Below are 23,618 nucleotides of genomic sequence, written 5' to 3' on the forward strand. Positions count from 1 at the left end.
AACAGCGGCACACAGAGTCCAAATGGGGGGTAACACGTGTATCCTATCTAAATTAATATTTTATGTCATGAATCAAAGAAAAAGCAAACATAATAACAAACCAGAAATCGACTACACTTAAACGATATAAAAGTATAAAAGAATAGCAATATTATATGTGTAGTAAAATAAAATACTTAACTAACCTCGATTGGTGAGTCTGATTCATCCAGGATGTTCTTCTGTCTGAGTAAGGTGTCTGAAACATTTAAAGTCACTTTTTGTGGAGTCAGTGGTTCTGTACACGTAGTAATTGTACATGTGATGTAAAGATCCTGTGCCTCCGGCGTCCGCATAACGCGGAGGATAGTATGCAATTACAGAAAGACTGTATTGGTAATACGTACGACATCTGTAAATCTTAATTGATGTTATTATAACTAATATGAAGACTAAATACAAAGTCAGGTTACCGTTGTAATCCTTATCGCAAGTAAAGTCAGTGAACTCCGAGAGCACTTCAGGGAAACTGTCCGCCACCGCCATGTTAATACTGACTGTAGCTCAACGAGCGCGTTGTCGTCCTGGTCCCGAACGCTTATCAAAGCAACAACAGTTCCCAGAGAATAATCTTATTGTATTTTACAAGAGAAAGACGTCATGGAAATAGCAGGTCTATTATCGTTCTAAATCATCTAAAACGCCTATAACTAGTTTACTTGTACCATCGAGACGCCCTCTTGCAGATTAAATCCACTATGCTGGGTGGATTTAAAGTCTGAACTACTAGCTTGTCTAATATCACCGGTTAGTGCATAAACAGTGATAAACTTTTGGGCGCCCTCTACATTTGTGAATGAATAAGTCACATTTCCATTGTGTCCCTGCCAGTGGCACTAGTTTTAGCAATCAGCGTGCCAATCGATGTATTCTAGACTAGATTTATACAGAGGTTCTGTTAAAAAAGGTATCATTAACATCTAGAACTGCAATAAGCATTTACTGTTCCTGATAGTGGTGGGTCGCCTCCATCTGCAGATTTCAGCACCAGCGAATGTTATTTGTGTTTCTCCAGGTCTAGTGGACTCTGCAGCACTATTTCTACGTATTTGCTAACGTCTGCGCGACTGTGTTGCCTCAATGCAAATTTATGAAATTTGAACTGTAACTTTGCAGAGGATTCAAACCAACATCCATATCAGACGCTGTGTCTAAAAGAAGAAAATGGTGACTATCGGTGCAGATTCGCTAGATTCATCTTGCTAAAAATCGGGGCGCTTGATCAATTATATCTTAAATTTCGACGATTACTAAAAAAAACCGAGCAAAATCCAGCAAAATCTTTATTCCGAACACTGAGATTTCTGACCACAGAGCTGCTCCCAGTCTATCCATTTTTCACAACCAAATGCCCACTTGTTACGGTTGAGTTCGACTTTCTGCTTGCTTGGAGACAATAAAAATAAGAGTTTGGTTTGAAAAGACTGGACTACCACTAGGACGTTTTCTTCTATGATTCTTTTCAATTTCAATTCAATTCAATTTTATTTATATAGCGCTTTTTACAACAAAGGTTGTCACAAAGCTGCTTTACAGGAAAAACAGGTCCACGCCTCTTATGAGCAGCACCACAGAGATGCCAATTTTATGGTGACACAGTGGCAAGGAAAAACTCCCTTTAAGAGGAAGAAACCTTGGAAGGAACCAAGACTCAGTCAGAGGAACCCATCCTACTCGGGTTGACCCGCTCAGTACAAACAAGTAACAAACAACAAACAAATAACAGAACAAAACAGTACAGAGAATTAATGTGTACTATGGCTAATATAACAGGTACTAATTTATGAATATAAAATGTGATGGGCACAAACTATAGAGCTGTGACTAATACAGAAACATCAAATTCATTGTACAACCCACGTGAAATGTGCATTTCGTTTATCATCAGATAGCTGCAATATAAAAAATCTAGAAGATGGACGTTTTCAGATGTTTATGTCCTATATATTGAAGGCGGCGTATACGCGACCTGCTTTTTATTTAATGACGCAATGTATTGTCATTAAGCAGTTGGACAGTTAAACAAGTCAAGATTTGTAAATAAATGTAATCAACCCACGTTAGATTTCCATACTAAACCAAGCATAATCGTCACAGTTTGTCTGAAAATAGTTGTTAAGAACAATTGCCAGAATTAAATGTCAAAAATAGTAACAATTCTGTTATGACACGTACTAGTCTTTTTGTGCAATAAAAAGAATGGTAAAACACCAGCATAATTCTCAGCCAATTATTTAGGTTTCAGCTGAAATGCAAAGTCTTGCTAATAAAGTGAGATATTTAAAATGAAAAAAAAAAATTTTCTAACTTAATTCTTAAAAGTCAGAATATATAACAGCCCACACAGCTGTTTTGCCCCAATAATCTTTAACAATGACGCCCCCCCCTCCTTTTTTTAAATTCCATTAAACTTATATTTTAATACCCAAGTATAGTTCTCAAAACTCTTCAGAAGATATGCACAAAGAGAGCCACATTCAAAGAGAACCCTATCAACTGCTGGACACCGCTTTAGGACAAGTAAATGGACACATTTCTGACTACCCAATTAAGGGTAAACAACAACAGTTTAAATGTACCCTTTTATGGGACCATACTATTATGACTACATTAATTATTCCTACAGTAAATGAAGGGTCACTGGATTTAGAAAAAAAAAGTTTGATTATCTAACTTTCTGCTAAAGTTAGATAATCAAACTGAAAATGTCAATTTTACTAAAATACCTTAAAATCACTCTTCAAACAGCTGTTTTACCACAAGTATATGTAACTCCTGTTTTAAAGATAATTAATAGTTTTAAAGACAATTCAATTATTTTGTGATTTGTACGATAGGTTTAAACACTAAATAATAATTTGTGATGTTTCCTCCTTGGTATGACTCATCATTTGCTATGTCACTCACAGGTGTAATTTATAAAACCTTTTAAAATATCCCTTTATCTGTATTTATGGGGTCAAATAAGTCTAAACCTAGAATAGTGCTGCAAAGAAAATAGTGGTATGAACATGCATTATTCAGTGCATGTGCTTGTGTGTGAGCCCTTGTGCATTTTAATGCTACTGAAAGTAGGCCAAAAGCCCTAGACATAAAAACATACTGACATACTGCGGCAGGAGAGAGAGAGAGAGAGAGAGAGAGAGAGACAGAGAGACAGACACCATTGACAAACCAAGCCTATTTTGTTGATTCACTCAATGACCACAAGATGGAGTAACTATACAGTCAAATCACAGTTCAACTACTGCACACTGATACCTCCACATATAATGGCATACAAATAAATGTAGTTTCTTGTACAGTACACTCTTTAAACAGTTGAATTCTTAGGACATGTAACTAAGTTATAATTTTGTGCAATGCAAGTTACAGCTAGAGCAAATATTGTTTTGTGTGCAAGTAACCTATGGCCATATATGCCAATGCTTTTGTTTTATTAACTATTAATAAACACTACAGTTATTTAAAATATAGTTTCATAAATGCATTCTAGCTAATAGAGATTAGCTCTATGTACAGTTGTACACATAAGTTATATGTCATGTTATGTGAGGCAAAAAGCAATCTGGTTTTATTTAGTGATTTCTTGAAAACTCCAAATGAGTATCTGCATTTTAATGAACACTGATAAACTGATACAGTATACAGTATTAAACATATATATATATAAACATATTAAAACATATATATTTTGAAAAAAGTTGCTAAACAAATCAAATGTCGTTGAAATAAATCCATCCATCATTCCTGACACTTTGCTATCTTTCTATATAAAGTTTGCTTTCAAGTTTGGTTTCATATCCTTGATTTTAGTTATAAAGAATTCAAACATAATGGTGGATTGTGTTCAATAAAGTGTATTGTAGGATTTAATTATGAATGAAAAAAACAAATATGCCAAGGGATTTGACTACTATAGGTTATTTGTGCAGTTATGGATAAACATATGCAGGTATAAACATATGCAGATATGTGGGTCTCTAAGTCAATATGAAAGCTACTGTTGAAAAACAGTAATAAGCTAGTGTGAAAAAGTGACTGCAGCAAAGCAATTGTCTCTTACCTGTTACACGGTTGGGCCATTTTCATCCAGAAGACCACATCAGTGCATGGGGAGAAGAAAAAGGGGAGAATAATGAGAAAAGAGCAAATCTAAAATAATTAAAACTTGTGAAAAGGTTTCTTCAAGAAGAAGTACAGCAGAAGTAGATTATTGAAGTGGAAGACATTAAAAAGTGTAATGTGCCATGAATAAAAAGGCATTACACTTACACTGTATGGCAATTCATTGCTATATTATTTATAATCACATCAGTAATAATAAGAGCCTCAGACTTTGATGAGACCCATGGCTCTGCAGAAGTGAACTTTGTGATAAAGGCCTGGGGACACAACAGCAGCCTAGCCTCCCACTCAGGGAGCATGTATACCAACTTATATATATATATGTATATATATATACATATATATATATGTATATATATATACATATATATATATATATATATATATATATATATATATATATATATATATATATATATATATACATATATATATATATATGTATATATATATACATATATATATATATGTATATATATATATACATATATATATATATATAACACTTTACGGACACAGCTTACATTTATAATTATGACATGCATTACAAGGATGGTCAAAACTTTATCCTGGGCCTATGACATGCACCAATACGCACATGCACCAATATGCACAAACAGCAATTTGTGGTACATTTGCATCTATGTCATGTTTGGTTCTGTTTCTGGGTTTCAGTTTGTAATTCAACATCATCTCTTCACAGACACAATAATAAAACTGTGATGAAACTACTAAACATTAATGTGAGCACATCCTTGTGCACCTGAACAGATCTCAGTCAGTCAGCATCCATTACCATCATTCCCACCCCACCAACAACACCACAAGAGCCCCACAGGATTTATTAATTACCTTCATTTATATTTCCACTACACTGTCAAATATTTACACGTTTTTTTTACCTCACTTTTGTATTATTGTCATGTAATGTGTTTGCAATGTTACATAAATATTTAAAAAGTTTTTGGTCTTCAATTCATTTGATGAATGAAAAATTATGTGTGCAATTTTGTTTCATCAAAGAAATACATAATAGAGAAGTTGTGCAGTGGACATTCTGAAGAGAAAATATTCTACACAATTTATTGTCTAAACATTTTAAATTTTAATTATTCAGAGAAGTCATACCCAGCAGAATGAATATTCTGCAAAGACAGTTACTTGTGTGTTGCTGTTCTATCTAAAACAGCTCAGAGTAACTCAGAGTAATTCCTGCTTCTCACATGGCTGCTGTGTGGAGCAAAAAATAGGTCTGCCTACAGCGATCATTTATGCATACATGGGTTAGCATGGGAATTAGCACACAGTGACTGGCTGGCATGCATGCAACATCTCTGTGTAGCTCAGCAAGAAGAAGAGATTTCAGTAACAAAAACAGGTTAAACATCAAATAACATGTTTTTAACGTTACTCAAAATAATTTAAACTGTAGGTTTTAACAGCAACTCATTAGTATCAATATTTCACATAGTGTGATGTAATATATTTAAATTTCATTATAACAAACTTCAGTGTAGATCATTAACTTACATCTAAAAAAATATCTAAAATTAACCAAATCACATGCTGAAATTTGATTATATTGTTTATATGATAGGTAAAGTAGAATACTAAATTGATAGATGAAAGTACCAACAAACCTTTCAGTATGACCACCAAAAGCATTAAACATTCATTACACTTTCCTAGTACCAAGCTTTTCATTTTCATGCTTTCATGCTTCCACAGCCTGTGAAAGCCCTCTAACCGGATTATAGCAATGAGAGTATAGCAGATTATTGGAAATTACTTTTGGCGAGGACAAGCTCAAAACCTTCTCCCTCCATTTTGATTCTCTACATGAGAGATGCTAGTAGGCAAAGATACTTAATGGTTGAACTAAATAAGAAAAGGCAAAAAAACTTGAGTCATAGGCCAGACATGTCAGATGTTGTGCTACTGATTATTATAGAAACTGAGTGCACCAATATGACATATTTTATAGTAATGTATTCAGAAATGTTAAAAAATAAATACATTTGTATTGATGTTTGTTGTAAACTTTATTACAAAAAGTCACAACAAAGTGCAAGGTAAAAAAAAAAGTAGAAAAAAGTAAAACAGGCACACATAATAACCACCTACCACACCATCAATATATTTTTTATTTAAAGATAAATTAAACGTTACCCATATCCAACCCTTGTTTGCCTGTTGCAGTAATAGTACATACATGCATACACTGTGTAACTGAAAGCACTCTTTGTTTACTTTTCCAGGAAAAATGCATCTTTGCTCATTTCTATGAACAGATTTATGTAGTCACATGTATGTATTAGTATATGTGAAAGAGAATAAACAAAAAGGACTGTATTATTATTTTACTTAGCTTATGAATGATGAATTACACGCATATCTATCTATCTATCTATCTATCTATCTATCTATCTATCTATCTATCTATCTATCTATCTATCTATCTATCTATCTATCTATCTATCTACCTATCTATCTATATAACTAGAATATACCATTAGTTGTGAGCTAAATAAACATAATACTGATATCCATATAAACACTTAAAATGACCACAGTGATAATTAGTTGTGAAGGTGAAGTGAGCAAGCATCAGTGTTATTTGCTAAATGGGGCAGCAAGTCTGGATGTGATTGGCAGATTGATCTTTTATCTGTTCTAAGAAAACATGGCACAGTGACAATAAGAGACAAGTGTAAACAGAAAGATTGTATAAAACAATTCACATGGCTTTAAATTTGGTTTGGTTGAAATAAGAAAGAGATATTGAGGGGCCATGCGAGAGAGGTAGAGCAGGACTGTAAGCAGAAAAGATGGTATAAAACAAATGTACAGTACATGGCTTTAAAATTTTAATTTGGTTAAAAAAATTACAATGAGCTAAATACATTTTTAAATCAAAGTAAAAATTTTTTTTTTTTCACAGTGTGATTTTTAATTACCCCTTAGATTGGATACAATACAGTACATACGCAGTAGAATTAAGATAGATATAGAGCACAAAGTCACATGCAGTACTGGAAAAAAATAAATTAAAGGAATAATACACAATTTGAATAGACAAATATAGAACACATAAATGCACAAATTAGTTCTGTGAATGTGGATTTTAGTTATCAAAACTATTCATTCTATGTTTTAATTTCGCTTAGTCTGAAATCTTTAATATTTTTACTGAAATTAGCGTCTTACAGAAAGATTTGCACATGGTCCCACCTTTACATTGGCTGTTTTGTCTCCTATCACATGCAGCATTGTTCCACTCTTTTTTGGAGTATCATAATCAAAGACCTCTGGCCCAAATCTAAAATCACCTCTCCACGACCCTGTTGTTAAAAATGAACTGTACCTATCATCGTCCTGCAACGTACCACACCGACTAACATCAAAGTAGCCTGGAGGCCCATATGTTGAGGGGAAAACAGGTAGCTTTGTGGAGGAGCGGTGCATGTAGCTGCGCCTACAAAATCTCATGTAAACAACTACAGTGATTAGGATGAGAAAAAGAACAGACACCACAGCCAATGTGATTATTAAATACATTATAAAATCATCTCTCACTCGTGACTCATCTAGGCCAAAGGCAGAAAGCTCATCTATAACGGGAAGGCCCTCCCCAATGGCAATGTTCACAGTGGCCGTGGTGGAAAAAGATTCATGTCCGTTATCTCTAACTGCAATGACCAACAATTGTTTTGGTTCATCATCATCTGCAAACGGTCTGAGAGTTCTGATTTCTCCACAATGTAATCCAATGGAGAATAAATTATGTTGTGTTGCTTTTACTATATGATAAGACAGCCAGGCATTATGTCCAGCATCTGCATCTACAGCTACCACCTTAGTGACCAGATATCCTTTAGGAGCAGCCAAGGGTACTATATCATCTGCAATGTGCACAGTAGACTGAACTGGGTAAAGGACAACTGGTGCATTGTCATTTTCATCTCCAATGAAAACCCTAACAGTACAAGTGCTTGTAAATGGGGGGTTCCCCCCATCCTGCGCCATTACACGTATACAGAAGTGACTTGATGTTTCATAATCGAATGGGCGTAATGTAAAGATCTCTCCAGTCTCTGCATTCAGTGAGAAGTAAGAAATTGCATCCTCTGCTAATGAGTACTGTATTTGGGCATTCTGCCTGGCATCTGCATCCATAGCCCTCACCCTTGTCACAAGGAAGCCTTGAGCTTTGTTTTCGGGCACCTGAATGGTGTACTCACTGTGAGTAAAAACAGGAGGATTGTCATTAACATCTCCAATCATTATAGGCACTACTTTACTGCTGAACATAGGAGGTGTACCTGCATCCATTGCAGTTACTGTTATGTTGTAGTAAGACTGCTTCTCCCGATCTAAAACTCCATCAGTAATGAGCATGAAGTAATTTTTAACTTCTGACACAAGTCTAAATGGTACATCATCTGAAATGTCACAAATTACTCGACCACTTGCTCCAGTGTCCAAATCGTAAACATTGAGCAAAGCAACCATAGTTCCAGGAGAAGCATCCTCAGAGACAGAGAGGGAGGCAGACTTGATTTCTATAACTGGTGCATTGTCATTGAGGTCAGTCACTTCTATAATAAGTTTACAGTGTGATGACTGTCCTCCTCCATCTTTGGCTTGAACATCCAGTTCATGTGTGCTTGCCTCTTCATAATCAATTGACCCAGCCACCCGCACCTCACCAGTCACAGGGTCAATCATAACAACCCCTTTAGTTTTGTCTGGCATGTGACTAAACGAATAGCTAATTTCACCATACAGTCCACTATCTAAATCCGTTGCATTTAACTTTGCCAATACTGTTCCATGGTCAGAGTTTTCATGTATGTAGGCCTTGTAAACTCTTTGACCAAAAACTGGAATGTTGTCGTTTGCGTCCAGCACATGAATGTGAATAGAAGCTGTACCAGAACGAGGTGGATGACCCCCATCCACCCCACTGATGGTCAAGAAGTGATCAACTTGGCTTTCGCGGTCCAGTGGCTTTTTAAGAACCAGTTCAGGGTACGCATTTGCATTCATCTGAGTGTTCATTTCCAAAGCAAAATAATCGTTTTCGCTAAGTCGGTAGTGCTGAACTGAGTTAGCTCCCATATCAGGATCTTGTGCGCTCTCCAGTGGGAAGCGTCTCCCCAGAATTGTTGACTCCAAAAGCTCCATTTCAATTTGTCCATTATCAAAAAAGGGACTGTTGTCATTGATATCTTGTATATCCAGTACGAGGCTGTACACTTTAAGTGGGTTCTCGAGGAGCAGTTGAAACTGTATGATGCATACCTCAGTCTGTGTGCAAAGCTCTTCCCGATCCATTCGCTCACTGACTAAGAGAGAGCCTGTCTCTGTACTCAGCTCACAAAACTGTCGACTCCCTTCTGCCACGACTCGTGCATTGCGTCGTATCAGTTCATCCACGTTAAGTTTCAAGTCTTGTGCTAGATTTCCAATTACCGAGCCACGCTGCAATTCTTCTGGAACTGAGTAGCGCACTTCACCGAGTGCACGTCCGGAAAAAAAACAAACAGACAGCACTACCACAAGCATCTTAATGCATTGCACCCTTAAAAAAAGAATGTATCTTGTTGGAAAAAACATCTTACATAAATAAAAATTTAAATAAGTTTAAAAGCCAACACAAAAATAACAAAAATATACGCAGATTCTTCATCCATCCGGAGTTCAAAAATGGAGTAGATCCTGCACTGTGAAGCCTGATACTGTCGGCTTATATTTTTCTCTTCATCTCTCTCTCTCTCTCTCTCTCTCTCTCTCTCTCTCTTTCTCACTCCCTCCTCTGTGCCCGCAGCACTAACACACATCCCCCGCCCTTCACTCTCTCTGTGTAACACTAATGAAATCAGGGAATGAGGGCACCCGGCTCCTCTGGTACTACACTAGAAGAGCGTCACCCAGAGACCAAACAACAAACATGCAGCTTCCACATAAATTACAAAATGCTTTGTAGATCAAATAATATGTTAATAAAATTAGGTCAAGAGATTAAATTGAAAAATGCCATAAACATTGAATTTTGAAGACACCTGTGCACACTTTAATTAAAATGAAAAGGAGCACATCATACTGGCTAAGACAATCATTAGTAAACACATGAAAAGGCTCTTTTCAGTATTATAAATGTAAATTATGTATATTGTGGTTCACAATGTTTTTTTTTTTTTCAAAATATTTTAATTATGTGGTAGTCAAAGTAGGCAAACTCTGAAATTACATTACAAATGTATGTTTTAAATAATACATTAAATAAATAGTTTCCTAAAAGGTTGTGTCTTATGAGCCATGTCTTAAATTAAATCTGTAACTATTTTACAGTGCTCTTATGACGTAAATAATTTTATGTGCACTAAATTAATGGTAGAATAAATGGTAGCTACATTAAAATACAAATCTTCAATGAAAGGTAGTTATATTTGTGTAATTGCACATTGGAATACCGCAACTTGTTACATTTGTGAAATCATATTTCAGAAATTCAATTTATGTTGGAACTGTAAATGCACTTTAGAGTCCAGAGGTTTTGTTGGGCACTTAAAGACAGCCCAACCAGGACAGTAATAAATCTAAACACCCTATTTTTTTTTAAAAAATCCCTACAGAGTAAATAAATGTCACATCATTGATATTCTCATGGTGCTTTAATTAGGGTGGTCCCCAGCTCATATTTTGTGGAAAGGCCTTTCATTATGAAAGTGATTATGTAATTAGTCCTGAGGACCTTATTAAAATATCACTTAATCTAGTTCTCACCATATTTAATAAAAGTGGCTTTTGTTACTTTTTTGCATGCATGTATGTCAAGTAAAAAAGGCTTTTTAAAATGATGGAGTATAACAGCTATCTCAGAAACTGTAAAATTCACAATACGAAGATGTCATAGCTTGGTCAGGATATGTATTAAAAAAGATAGCATTTTCAAAAAGGTTGCTTTTTAGCATCACATGTACATGGCACCTACTGCATGACAGATAAATGTAGTGAAAGAATCATCACTGATTTTACCCAAAGTAAACACAAACATAACAAAAAGCATTATAGATTTAGAATTATATAAAATGACCTCCCTAAACTAAAAATCTGTATGTAGTAAAATTTTATAATATATATATATATATATATATAGTTTTTTTGGTGTAACCGATTACCTAATAAATTTTAAGTTCATGTAATATAATTTTTAAGTACAATGAACTTAACAAATACATATACATATATATTTAAAATTAATATTTTCCTGAACTTGTATTTAGTCTTCTTCCTGGTTTCTTTCAACATTTTTTTTTTAATTCTCATAGAAAAGTAGATGAAAGAAAAGAGTAAAGAATTAAAAGTACTGAGAGCACAGCGAGAACACAGAGTTACTGCAGCTCAGTAAATGATGCTTGTTCTACAGCCTACACCACAGAGGCCAAGTATTTATTCATAATATATGATCAACAAGTTTACCTAAGGTAGCCCCGGGTGAATCACTACACACTGATGGTGAGTGTAGGTCAGAAACTGTTGGACACACTCAGTATGCAAATAGATTGTGACAGAAACCAATGAAAAAGAGGCTGCCAATGGCAACAGACTAAACTCAGTTATTATAAGTTGATTCAACTCAAAGATTTCAGTTTAAGTGTATATGTGCCCACGAACGTTTAACTAAGTCAAAATAGTTGAGTATTGTTTAGAAATCTCTAATTTTATGTAAAACAGACTTAATTTATTTGAGTTCAAACAACTTCTGGGTTTACAGTGTATATATATATACACAACTATTAGTTTGGCAGTTTGTACAAAAATGTGTAAGTATTTAAAAAAAATGTGACAAGAGACTACTCTCACCTGATCTGAATCAGCAGATATTTCACCAAGTCCCTCAAAATCAGTAAGAACAGATGGTGACTTCTTTAGCGTCTGGTCAGCTGACAGAGTTCCTTCATTATAAGATGTAACAAACTTGAAATCACTGGTTCGTGATCCTGTGGTCAGATATGCATCGTAATTGTAGGTGCTGCGGAGAGTTCCCATTCCATCCACCTCTGCGTAATTTGGAGGGAGATATGCACTGGGAATGGCTACAGCTCCATCAAACAACAGCCTGGGCTTCCTCCTGTGACAAAACCTCACGGCCAGAATAATGATGATGAAGGTGAGGAAGAAAGTGGAGACGGACACCAGCGCGATGATCAAATAAAAAGTGAGTTTGGAGCTGCTCTCATCATAAGACATGTCTTTCAGTTCTGGTACTTCAGCCAAGTTATCAGAAATTAGTAAATACAGTGAACATGTAGCAGAGAGCGCAGGCTCTCCGTTATCTTTTACCGAAACAATAAGATTCTGCTTCATATTAATGGACTCAGAAACGTCTTTTTGAAGTCTGATTTCTCCACTGTGTTCACCAATAGTGAAAAGTCCAATGTCAGTTGCTTTCACTATGTGGTAAGAGAGCCACGCATTCTGACCAGAGTCTGCATCCACTGCGATCACCTTTGATACCAGAGAGCCTGACTGGGCAGCTTTGGGCACCATCTCAGTCATAAAAGAGTTTCCTTCCAGAGAGGGGTATAATATTTGTGGGGAGTTATCATTCTCATCAGTTATGAAAACACTCACAGTCACGTTACTACTGAGTGGAGGAGAACCGTTGTCTCTGGCTAAGACAAGCACTTTAAAACTTTTAAACTGCTCATAATCAAAAGATCTCACTGCATGGATAACACCTGTGTCTCCATTAATTGATAGAAGTGAGGACACAGGTGAACCATTAATATCAGACGTTAATAAAGAATAAACTACAGTACCATTCTGTCTCCAGTCTGGGTCTGTTGCTGCTACTGTACAAACAGAGGACCCTGGTTTGTTATTTTCTTTCACATGAGCGCTGTAAAACTGTTCCTCGAATACAGGATGATTATCATTTACATCAGCTACTGAAAGATGAATAGTTTTAGAGGAGGATAAAGGTGGAGAACCTCCATCTGTAGCAGTGATTGTAACATTATAATCAGATATAATCTCTCTATCTAACTCACCTGTAGTCACCAGAGAATAATAATTTTTCAAAGATGGAACCAGTTTAAAAGGAATGTTTTGTTTAATAAAACAATGCACCTGCTGGTTATGACCTGAATCTCTATCCTGAATATTTATGATACCAACCTCTGCACCAGGCAAGATATTCTCAGGAATTGGGGTTTTCAAAGACTTAAGAACTATAACAGGAATATTATCATTAACGTCAGTTATCTCAACAGTTAGATCTGAATAAGATGTTAACCCAGATCCATCTTTAGCTATTATCCTCAATTCATGCATCATCTCTTCTTCATAGTCTACTGCACCAATAACAGTTACTACACCACTTTTTGGATCCAAAGAAAATATGCCCTGGTCCTTTTCCAACAAACGGCCAAAGCCATATGTCACCTCGCCGTTCTGTCCCTCATCTTCATCATTTGCGCTCACTCTTGTAACTTCCGTGCCTATTGGACAATTTTCAGGCAGACTGACTTTATAAACAGACTGACTAAACACTGGAGCATTATCGTTAGCATCGAGTACAGTGACGTGTATGGCTACTGTAGCTGATTTCGGTGGAGTCCCACCATCTAATGCTGTAAGAATGAATGATACCTCCTGCACCTGCTCACGATCTAACTCTTTATCTAACACTAACTCCGCATATTTTCCACCTGCTGAACTGTCTTGAACGGATAAAACGAAATGGTGGTTATTCTGTAGAGTGTAGGTTTGAACGGAGTTCTGCCCAATGTCATCGTCGGTCGCTTCCTCCAGTAGGAAACGGGCGCCTTTAACAACAGACTCGGCGATTTCCATTTTAATTTCGCTCCTTGAATACATAGGTGGGTTGTCGTTAATATCTTGAATATGCAAACTGATGAGATGGAGCTCCAGTGGATTTTCCAGGACCAGCTCTTGTTTTATAACGCACACAGATTTCTTTCCACAAAGCCCCTCTCTGTCAATTCTTTCTGCCACAGTCAGTTCTCCAGTATTCACATTAATGTCGCAGTAGCGTTTTCCTTTACCTGTAGAATCGATGCGGGCATTGCGCGCCGGTAGTCTGTTTACATGGAGTCCGAGATCCTTGGCTATATTTCCAATCACAGATCCGCGTTTCATTTCCTCCGGTATAGAATAGCTCGCGTCTCCATAAGCTACGTATATCATTGAAAAGGCGGAGAAACAAAGACAAAATCCACCCACAGAGGATCCATTAAATATCGTCTTGAAAAACATCACGTTATGATTCCCACCGTTATAAAACGGCTTGTAAAACTACGTAATTTAGTTTGGAGACAAAACGTTGCTGATTACAGAATGAAAGAGTTCAAAGCACACCAAACGTCGCAACAATATATATCTGCCTAGTTGCAATAAATGGGTGGAGAAAAGAAATACACGTTGCTTTGAAGGTGCACAGCGACACCAAGAGGTTCAATAACAGAATCTGATAATACAAAAACACTACTGCTACAGCAATAAAAACATTCACAGTTTCCACGTGTCCTACACTTAATAAACTTTAATGAAGCTCGATTAAATTCACTTTGCAATAGAAAACAGTCCTTACAGATACGCATTTAGAAACGACTGTGAGAGTATTGCATTTGCAGCACCATGGGCAGCGACCATTCGTTGCAAATCCTCACGTTGTAACACTCATCAATAGTGGAGCAGTGGAAAGTAAATTAACAAGCAGGTTTCACGCGACTAAAAGCGGAATATCTCATTAACTGTGTCCTCGAATTAGAGTTGAAAATGTAATACATTGACACAAGGAATACATTCTATTAACCTAATGTGAAATGGTATTTTAAACATTTGTCCTACAGTGTAAGCCCGGATAAGTTGAATTTACTTAAACAATTTGAGGAAACCGGTTGCCTTAAAAAAGTTAAGTAAAGGGTAATGAAAACTTAAGTTAGCATAACTCAGAACATCAAGATATTACAACTAAAGGGGAAGTTGATTTGATTTTTTTATTTTTGTTTTACTGTAAGACCGGATAAGTTAAGTTTACTTTACTTTTTTAAGGCAGCCGCTTTGCTCAAATGTTTGAGTTGAATTTTTTATTTAAAGAATTTGAGTACATGCTTGCCTTAAAAAAGTTAACTAATGGGGAATTGAGTTAGCATAAATCAAAATATCAGGTTATTACAACTAAAGAGGAACTTTATTTAGATTTATTTCTAAGGCAGCCCAGGGGGAATCACTACACACTGATGGTGAGGATCAGAAACTGTTGGACACAACCAGTATGCAAATAGATTGTGACAGAAGCCAATGGAGAAGGAGCTGTCAATGACAACAGACTAAACTCAGTTATTATAAGTTGGTTCAACTCAAAGATCTCAGTTTGATTGTATATGCGCCCACAAATGTTAACTCAACTAACTCAGAATAGTTAAGTATTGTTTAGAAATATTCAATTTTATGTAAAATAGACTTAAATCATTTGAGTTTAAACAACGTATGGGTTTACAGTGTAATAGAATTTGGACCAAATGAAGCATACATTTAAGAAAGAAGGAAAAAACAACAGAAACTATGAAAAAAAATATGGTCCTACCTTAGTTAAGTCTGCATCGATTTTTTCTATTTGTAAATTGTGAAAACAGTATAAGTAAATATTTGATATTACAAACAAGTTTATAAATAATGATTTACAAATAAGTAAACAGTCTGAATTTATCACTGGGTCACCAATAGTAAAAAGTGCTGGATCAGTGGCTTTCACCATTACATAAGAGAGTCTGCATCCACTGAGATTACCCTGGAGACCATAGAGCCTGACTAAGCTGCTTTAGATACCATCTCAGTGATGAAGGAGTTTCCTTCCAGAAAGGAGTATAAAAATTGTGGGGAGTTATCATTCTTATCAGAGTGTAGGAGAACTATTGTCTCTGGCTCATATGAGCACATAGAAACTTTAAACAGTCCACAGTCAAAAGATATTCCAACACTGATAACACAAATGCATCTATAAACCATAAAAATGAGGATACTGGTAAAAATCTTACTATAAGGGCAAAAGAAAGTACAGTACCATTACACTGCACTACCAACTCATCAGTCCCAGTATGTTGTTGCTAATTAGGGTTGGGCGGTATTGAAGTTTTTCATACCGTCATACTGTCGTCAGGTTATATGGGTATACGGTATTACCGGCGGGGGGTGAGGGGAGGATTTATATTATTTTATTTTTGTACCTGTGTGTTTTGATATTTAAGAATTCGTTAGATTATATTTCCTTTAGCATTTTGAGCTTTAGTTAGTTACCTTCCTATTTCAGATCTATTTTTCTGTTTTTATTAAATGCTGCAGAGCTTTAAACGCCTGGAAGATTTGTTTTATGTACATTATTTTATTTTTGTACCTGTGTGTAGACTATTTCTTTTTTGTTATTTTAGAATTCGTTACATTATATTTCTTTTAGCATTTTAAGCTAAGTTTAGTTAGTTATTTTCCTATTTCATATCTATTAATCTGTTTTTATTAAATGCTGCGGAGCTTTAAACGCGCGGATGAGCTCGCGTTCAGTCTCGCGTTCACGCTCGTGTTCAGTCTCGCGTTCACGCTCGGGTTCAGTCTCGCGTTCACGCTGGGGTTTAGGCAGACAATCTAAACTCTAGTATGCAGAACTATATTATTATTGTTATTAAATTTTCCATTCTTTTAAATAGCAGGATACTTTGATTTTTATTTCTCAGCCCGGACGAGACCCGGCCCGAGGAAAGTAATGGAAAATCTCGGGTCAGTCCGGGCTCCAGGAAATAGTCATCTGTTTTTTAATACTATTTTTATTTTATATAAAGCTACGGCCTGAGAAGCACCATATAACAAAGTATTACTGTTAACGAAAACGAACGAAATAACGAAAACTGAAAGTGAAAGTTCCCCTTAACTGAAACTAATAAAAACGGTAATTAAAAGAAAAAAATAAAACGAACTGAAATTACAGATTGAATACCCTATTTTTTGTGTTTGTTAATTTATTTATAAGCGCTGTATCCACTACAGCAGCTTAACAGAGGGTGGTGTTGTGCCGTTTCTGCTCCCGAAGGGGAGCCGGGGTTCATATGTCAGCAGCGCGGTGCAGCGCGCAGCGCCTCGCGGTCCGCGGAATTGCTCATATTTACAGCGCTGGAGCTAGCTGCTAAATAATGACAGAAAACTCTGAGGAAACTGCAGAATTCTGTACGGTATTAGAATATGAGCGTGAGTGACATAAAAAAACTGTTTTGTAGAGAAATAGGAGATGAGCAATAGTTAAGGAAACACTGAAACACTGAACACCCCATGCTGCAGGTTAAACTGATAAATCTGATCATTTCGGTGGTTGGTTAGTATAGGGATTTATTGTCACTTCAGCACAAATGTGGCTATTTGTGGCGATAATTTTGGTGAAAATTAGTGAAACCTGTTTATTGAGTTTTTGCTGTATGATCTCCTCAGTGAGAAGCCCCACCCCATAACCAATCAGGGAGCTCCAACTGCTTACCCCTCCCACTGCTCTTTCATTGTGGATGCGCAGAATGTCTTAAACGTCCGTTTTTCAAAGTTCAGGTTTGACACGTCACGTGGTTAATATACCGTCACTATTTTACAATACCGTCAACATATTTAAATACCGTGGTATACCGAAATACCGTCATACCGCCCAACCCTAGTTGCTATTGTACAAACAGTGGGCACAGCAATATTTTCTTTTAAACGACCACTGTAAAACCTCTTCACAAATAGAATAAGATTGTACAGAATATTATACACTGTACATTAATAATAACATTTTAAGCTGTTAATATTTCATTAACAATTTCTTTGTTATTAACATCGGTTTTAGTTGATGCTGTAGAATATGACATTTAACCAGATGTGTTCATTTAACCAGATGCATCCAGTGCTTTTCCCAGTTCATATGCAGATACCTCCTCATGATCTACTGGTTTAATGACAGTGATTATTCTGCAGACAGTAGCATTCACAGTAACTGCCTCTGTATTTAAAGGGGAATTTTCAGGTAGTGTAATTTCATCATCCAATTTGTCCCACCATCTACTGCAGTAAGATTTGAAATGAGCTCCTGCCACAGAACAGGAGTAACCCATGGCCCACTGCACAGCAAGACAATGGCTCTGGGAATTTGATATTAGTACACAACAGCATTCAGGGCACCACTGACCATAATGTGAAGGCTTGTCCAACCCTCCAAGGATATGCCTTCACCGACCCAACACCAAACCAATCATAATGGATGATGTTAAAGGCAGCATGACATTAATCACAGCTTCAGACTCTGTTACCTGTGCTCAGTTTGAACCTGCTCTAAACTTTAAATAGAATGGGGTGCCAGTGATTGACCTGCCAAGTCTGGAGTCTGTTCCTGATCATTTTCTCACTACTTGTCCACTTGATATCACTTTGTAGGGTTTTGATCGCATTCATCCTGTTCCTCCTCACAGAAAGAAACTGTCACTGTTCCTGCTGCTGGTTTGATGCCTTTCTATGACCCTGTTTTGCTCTACTGTTGTAATGGCCTATGTCCTAATATCTCCTCCATGCTCTGTGCTTGGAGACACAGCAAATTATCCTTAAGGAAGTGGAGAGAAGTGTTATTGACTTTGTATTATACTGTGGTAATTATTATATAATATTCCCTTATATTTTTGAGCAGTATATTTTTCACTACTTAGTTATTGTCAGTTTTACATAATGTCATAACCTAAAGGAGACTAATGGATGGGACATTGTATATTCCTTGGTGCAGCATCATTCTGAGAATAATGGGCATACTTAAAGTGATAAGACTAAAGTAATGAAAATAATGCTCTATGATTAAATGTCTATTCTTTTACTGTAACAGCAAAACAAATCCCTACATGAAAGTTTACAACTATACCCTGTTTTTATACATGCGCACTCAATAAAGACTACAGAAAAACATCATTAAGATCAATGAACAATGGATATGTTAAAACCCAACCAATGACTTCATTTGAACATGAACGGAAAAAGACAATTTTATATACGTGTACAAAAACACGTGTATGTGGAGAATTACCAGCAACTATAAATAAGAAATACTGTAAAAGTAAGCTCTTGAATACAAAGTTTTATTATTGCTCAAATGGAGCTGAGTAAAATTTAATAAACACATCCAATTACCACTGCCAGACGGCAGATCTGAAAATCCCATTGGTGAAAATAAAACTATTTTATAATAAATCTGCTGAAAAGAAATAATTAATAAAAACAAATCTGGCAAAAAAATAGTACTGATAAATTTACCATACCTCTGAAAGACCTTTGGATTCATCATCAAGTCCGTCAAGATCATCCATAGATGAGCAGACTTTTTTCAGTGTCAGGTCAGCAGGCAAAGTACCATCACTATAAGATGTGACAAACTTGAAATCACTTGTTCGTGATCCTGTAGTCAAATAGGCATCATAATTGTAGGTGCTGCGGAGAGTTCCTGCTCCATCCACCTCTGCGTAATTTGGAGGGAGATACGCGCTGGGAATGGCCACAGCTCCATCAAATAAAAGTCTGGGCTTTCTCCTGTGACAAAACCTCACAGCCAGGATGATGATGATGAAGGTGAGGAAGAAAGTGGAGATGGACACCAGCGCGATGATCAAATAAAAAGTGAGTTTGGAGTTGCCCTCCTCAAAAGACATGTCTTTCAGTTCTGGTACTTCAGCCAAGTTATCAGAAATTAGTAAATATAGTGAACATGTGGCAGAGAGTGAAGGCTCTCCATTATCTTTTACCAAAACAATTAGATTCTGCTTTATGTTAATGGTTTCTAAAATGTCCCTTTGGAGTCTAATTTCTCCACTGTGTTCTCCAATACTGAATAGTCCAGAATCAGTTGCTTTCACTATGTGGTAAGAGAGCCAAGCGTTTTGACCAGAGTCTGCATCCACTGCGATCACCTTGGATACCAGAGAGCCTGACTGAGTTGCTTTGGGCACCATCTCAGTCATAAAAGTATTTCCTTCAAGAGAAGGGTATAATATTTGTGGGGAGTTATCATTCTCATCATTTATGAAGACATTTACAGTCACGTTACTACTGAGTGGAGGAGAACCGTTGTCTCTGGCTAAGACAAGCACTTTAAAACTTTTAAACTGCTCATAATCAAAAGATCTCACTGCATGGATAACACCAGTGTCTCCATTAATTGATAGAAAAGAGGTCACTGGGGATCCGTTAACATCAGCAGGCAAAATAGAGTAAACTATAGTACCATTTTGTCTCCAGTCTGAGTCTGTTGCTGCTACTTTACAAACAGAGGAGCCTGGTTTGTTATTTTCTTTTAAATAAGCATTGTAAAATTTCTCCTCAAATACAGGATGATTATCATTTACATCAGCTACTGAAAGGTGAATAGTTTTAGAGGAGGATAAAGGTGGAGAACCTTCATCGGTAGCAGTCACTGTAATGTTATAATCAGAAACGAGCTCTCGATCTAGCTCACCTTCTACAACTAGAGAATAGTAGCTTTTTAGAGATGGAACGAGTTTAAAAGGAACATTTTGCTGAATGGACAGTCGAATCTGTCCGTTATTCTCAGTGTCTTTGTCCTGTACATTAATGATGCCCACCTCTGTACCTGGAGACAAACTCTCAGGGACTGGTGTATGCAGTGACTTCAAATATATTTCAGGAGGGTTGTCATTAATATCTAGAATTTTTATCACAACATTTGCTTCAGAAGAGAGACTGAACTCATCTCTTGCTTCAACACTAAGTTCATATACCGATGACTCCTCAAAATCAATGTGTCCAGTGACTCTAATCTGACCATTATCTTGATCCAGAGAGAATATTTTTTGGGCTTTAACAGATATACGACCAAATTCATATGTCACTTTTCCGTTCAGTCCTTCATCTGCATCAGTAGCGCTTACTGTAACTACTATAGTACCTAATGGCGAATTTTCAGGCAGAGTTACCATGTAATCGGTCTGACTAAATACAGGAGCATTATCATTAGCATCCAGCACATTGACATGTATTGTCACAGTACCGGATCTCGGTGGAGTACCACCATCTACTGCTGTCAGAATTAATTTGATCTCTTTTTCTTGCTCACGGTCTAGCTCTTTGTCTAATACCAATTCGACATATTTTCTACCATAGGTATTCGAATTGACAGCCAGAGAAAAGTGTTCGTTTTTCTCCAGCATGTAGCCCCGCACGGTATTCTGCCCTATGTCTGCGTCTTGAGCCTCGTTCACACGGTACCGTGCGCCTTTAACAGCTGTTTCATGAATTTCAAATATCATTGCGTTCTTTGAAAACACTGGCGCATTGTCATTAATATCATCGATTTGTACTGAAACACGATGTAGCTCTAAAGGCTGCTCTAATATTAAATCAAATTTCAAAACACACGAAAGCTCGTCCCCACATATTTCCTCTCTGTCAATTCTTTCTGCTACAGTCAGTTCTCCAGTATTCACATTAATGTCGCAGTAGCGTTTTCCTCTACCTTCAGTATCAATCCGAGCCTTACGAGCTGCCAGTCTCTTCACATCAATTCCGAGGTCCTTGGCTACATTTCCAATCACAGATCCGCGTTCCATCTCCTCTGGAAAAGAGTAGCTTACGTCTCCTTGTGAGTCGCGTACAACGAGCATTAAAAGACAAAGGCAAGGCATCAACATCAAATCCAGAAATCCATTTAACGCCATTTCCAAACGTACGTTCACAGCAAAATCAGATAAAGAGTTCCAGACAAGCACTACATGAGATGCACAGACAAAATATAAGGCAGCGTTGTTGGTAAATGTAAAGGGATGTAAAGCGTCAGCAAAGTGGGATCCTGAATAGAGTTAAAAGGAAAATGGGCGTGGTCAACAGCTCCACGCAAATCCAATGATCTACACGTCATATCTAAGTCATATGTGAAAGAACAGTTGTTTGAAGATCAGCGATGCTGCTCATGTTTGCCTTATACTGTAGCCACCCCAAGATATCTATGGCTTTGTTGAACAACAGCGACACCGTGAGTCATAACGGAGAACATTTTACAATTAATGTTCAAATTATTTAGATACCAACTTTTCATAAAAAATATACAATTGAGGCACGGGTGTAAATAGAATTGCTTTACTTTGAAAGCACCTATCGGTGATACGTGATTAAACAAAATGGACGTAATGTTTATGTAACCATGACCAGCCATCTCTCAAAAAGTATTAAGCTCAAATCACAAACAATTGCAAAAAATAAAATGCATTTTGCATGACAAAAGTGACTTAATGGTTTGATAAGCATATGGTTCTATTCTGGTGAACCTATGGCCTATGGAGCTTTAAGCCACAACTGTTAAGACAACATTGAAAAACAACTTTGCACTGATTACTAACTGTACAGACAAATTTGCACATTCCATCATACTGAATCCACCTACATAATCCAGCTGTAATACGATACACTGCAGGTTGCCAGTAACAAATGACATATACTGCATGGAAGCAGAGCATGAAGAAAGGGGCCTTCAGGATTAATTGAGAAATTTAATGTCATTTCTGACAGGAGTTGTTTGAAATATCAACATATCCCTCAAGTTCACCAACAAAAGACTTAATCTTCTTCAGAGTCAGGTTATCAGACAGAGTTTATGTTAAGATGACATTGACATTATAAGATGTGACAAATTTAAAATAACTAGTTAATGAACCTGTGGTCAGATATACATAGTAAATTTAGTTATTAAGAAGAGCTCCCACTCTCTCCACCTCTGCATAATTTGGAAGGAAATATGCACTGGGAATGACCACAGTTCCATCAAACATCAGTCTATTTTTTGTTGTGAAAGTGTGTTTCCTTTTGCATAGGATAAAGATGAAGAAAGTAATAAACAAAGTTTGAAACTGCTCTCATTATAAAACAAAAGGCAAGTATTTTAGTTTTGGTACTTCTGACAAGTTATAAGAAGTTATTAAATATAATAGGTATGTTGCAGAAAGGTGAGATTGCCTATTATCTCTTATTAAAACAATTAGATTCTATGCAATGTTTTCAGATTCAGAAACATATATCTTGTGTCTGAATACTCCAAAAGTCAATAATTGTTTGGTTTCACTATATCATAAGAGAGACACACAGTGATTAAAGTCTGCAATTACGTTGACATCTTGAAAATTGCACAACACATTCCCAACAGATCCAAGAACCATTATAGTGCCATTTTGAGCCACTAAATTTAAAGTAAATGCTCTTGTGTCCTGTTGCAAATGATCAATAATAAACTAAGAGGGAAAGTGCAACCTAACATTTTTTTTATTTGCATGTACCAGTGTCAAGAAAACAAGTAAATTCATGTAAATATTGCATGATTTATATAAGTTACAATACCATAGTGGCAGTACCATGGACAGCAACAA

The 23,618-nt window shown here is 36.5% G+C and overlaps 3 protein-coding genes across 3 annotated transcripts; all 3 read right to left on the reverse strand.

Annotated features, from left to right (window-relative positions):
- Positions 1–92: 92 nt before the first annotated feature.
- On the reverse strand, positions 93–22,280 carry LOC125799045 (protocadherin beta-16-like). The gene is made up of 2 exons (XM_049474790.1): positions 19,512–22,280; positions 93–238 (listed from the first exon to the last, which is right to left on the reverse strand). The coding sequence occupies exons 1-2, from the start codon at positions 21,918–21,920 to the stop codon at positions 152–154; spliced, it is 2,496 nt and encodes an 831-aa protein (XP_049330747.1). The 5' UTR covers positions 21,921–22,280; the 3' UTR covers positions 93–151.
- Positions 6,234–10,231, reverse strand: LOC103033622 (protocadherin beta-15). Its single transcript, XM_015608816.3, has one exon. It carries the CDS (start codon positions 9,784–9,786, stop codon positions 7,363–7,365), a length of 2,424 nt encoding a protein of 807 aa, XP_015464302.3. The 5' UTR covers positions 9,787–10,231; the 3' UTR covers positions 6,234–7,362.
- On the reverse strand, positions 11,339–15,154 carry LOC107197811 (protocadherin beta-16-like). Its single transcript, XM_049474789.1, has one exon. It carries the CDS (start codon positions 14,452–14,454, stop codon positions 11,854–11,856), a length of 2,601 nt encoding a protein of 866 aa, XP_049330746.1. The 5' UTR covers positions 14,455–15,154; the 3' UTR covers positions 11,339–11,853.
- Positions 22,281–23,618: the final 1,338 nt, after the last annotated feature.

The sequence above is a fragment of the Astyanax mexicanus genome, chromosome 2 (assembly GCF_023375975.1).
Source record: "Astyanax mexicanus isolate ESR-SI-001 chromosome 2, AstMex3_surface, whole genome shotgun sequence".
NCBI classification, from domain to species: domain Eukaryota; kingdom Metazoa; phylum Chordata; class Actinopteri; order Characiformes; family Acestrorhamphidae; genus Astyanax; species Astyanax mexicanus.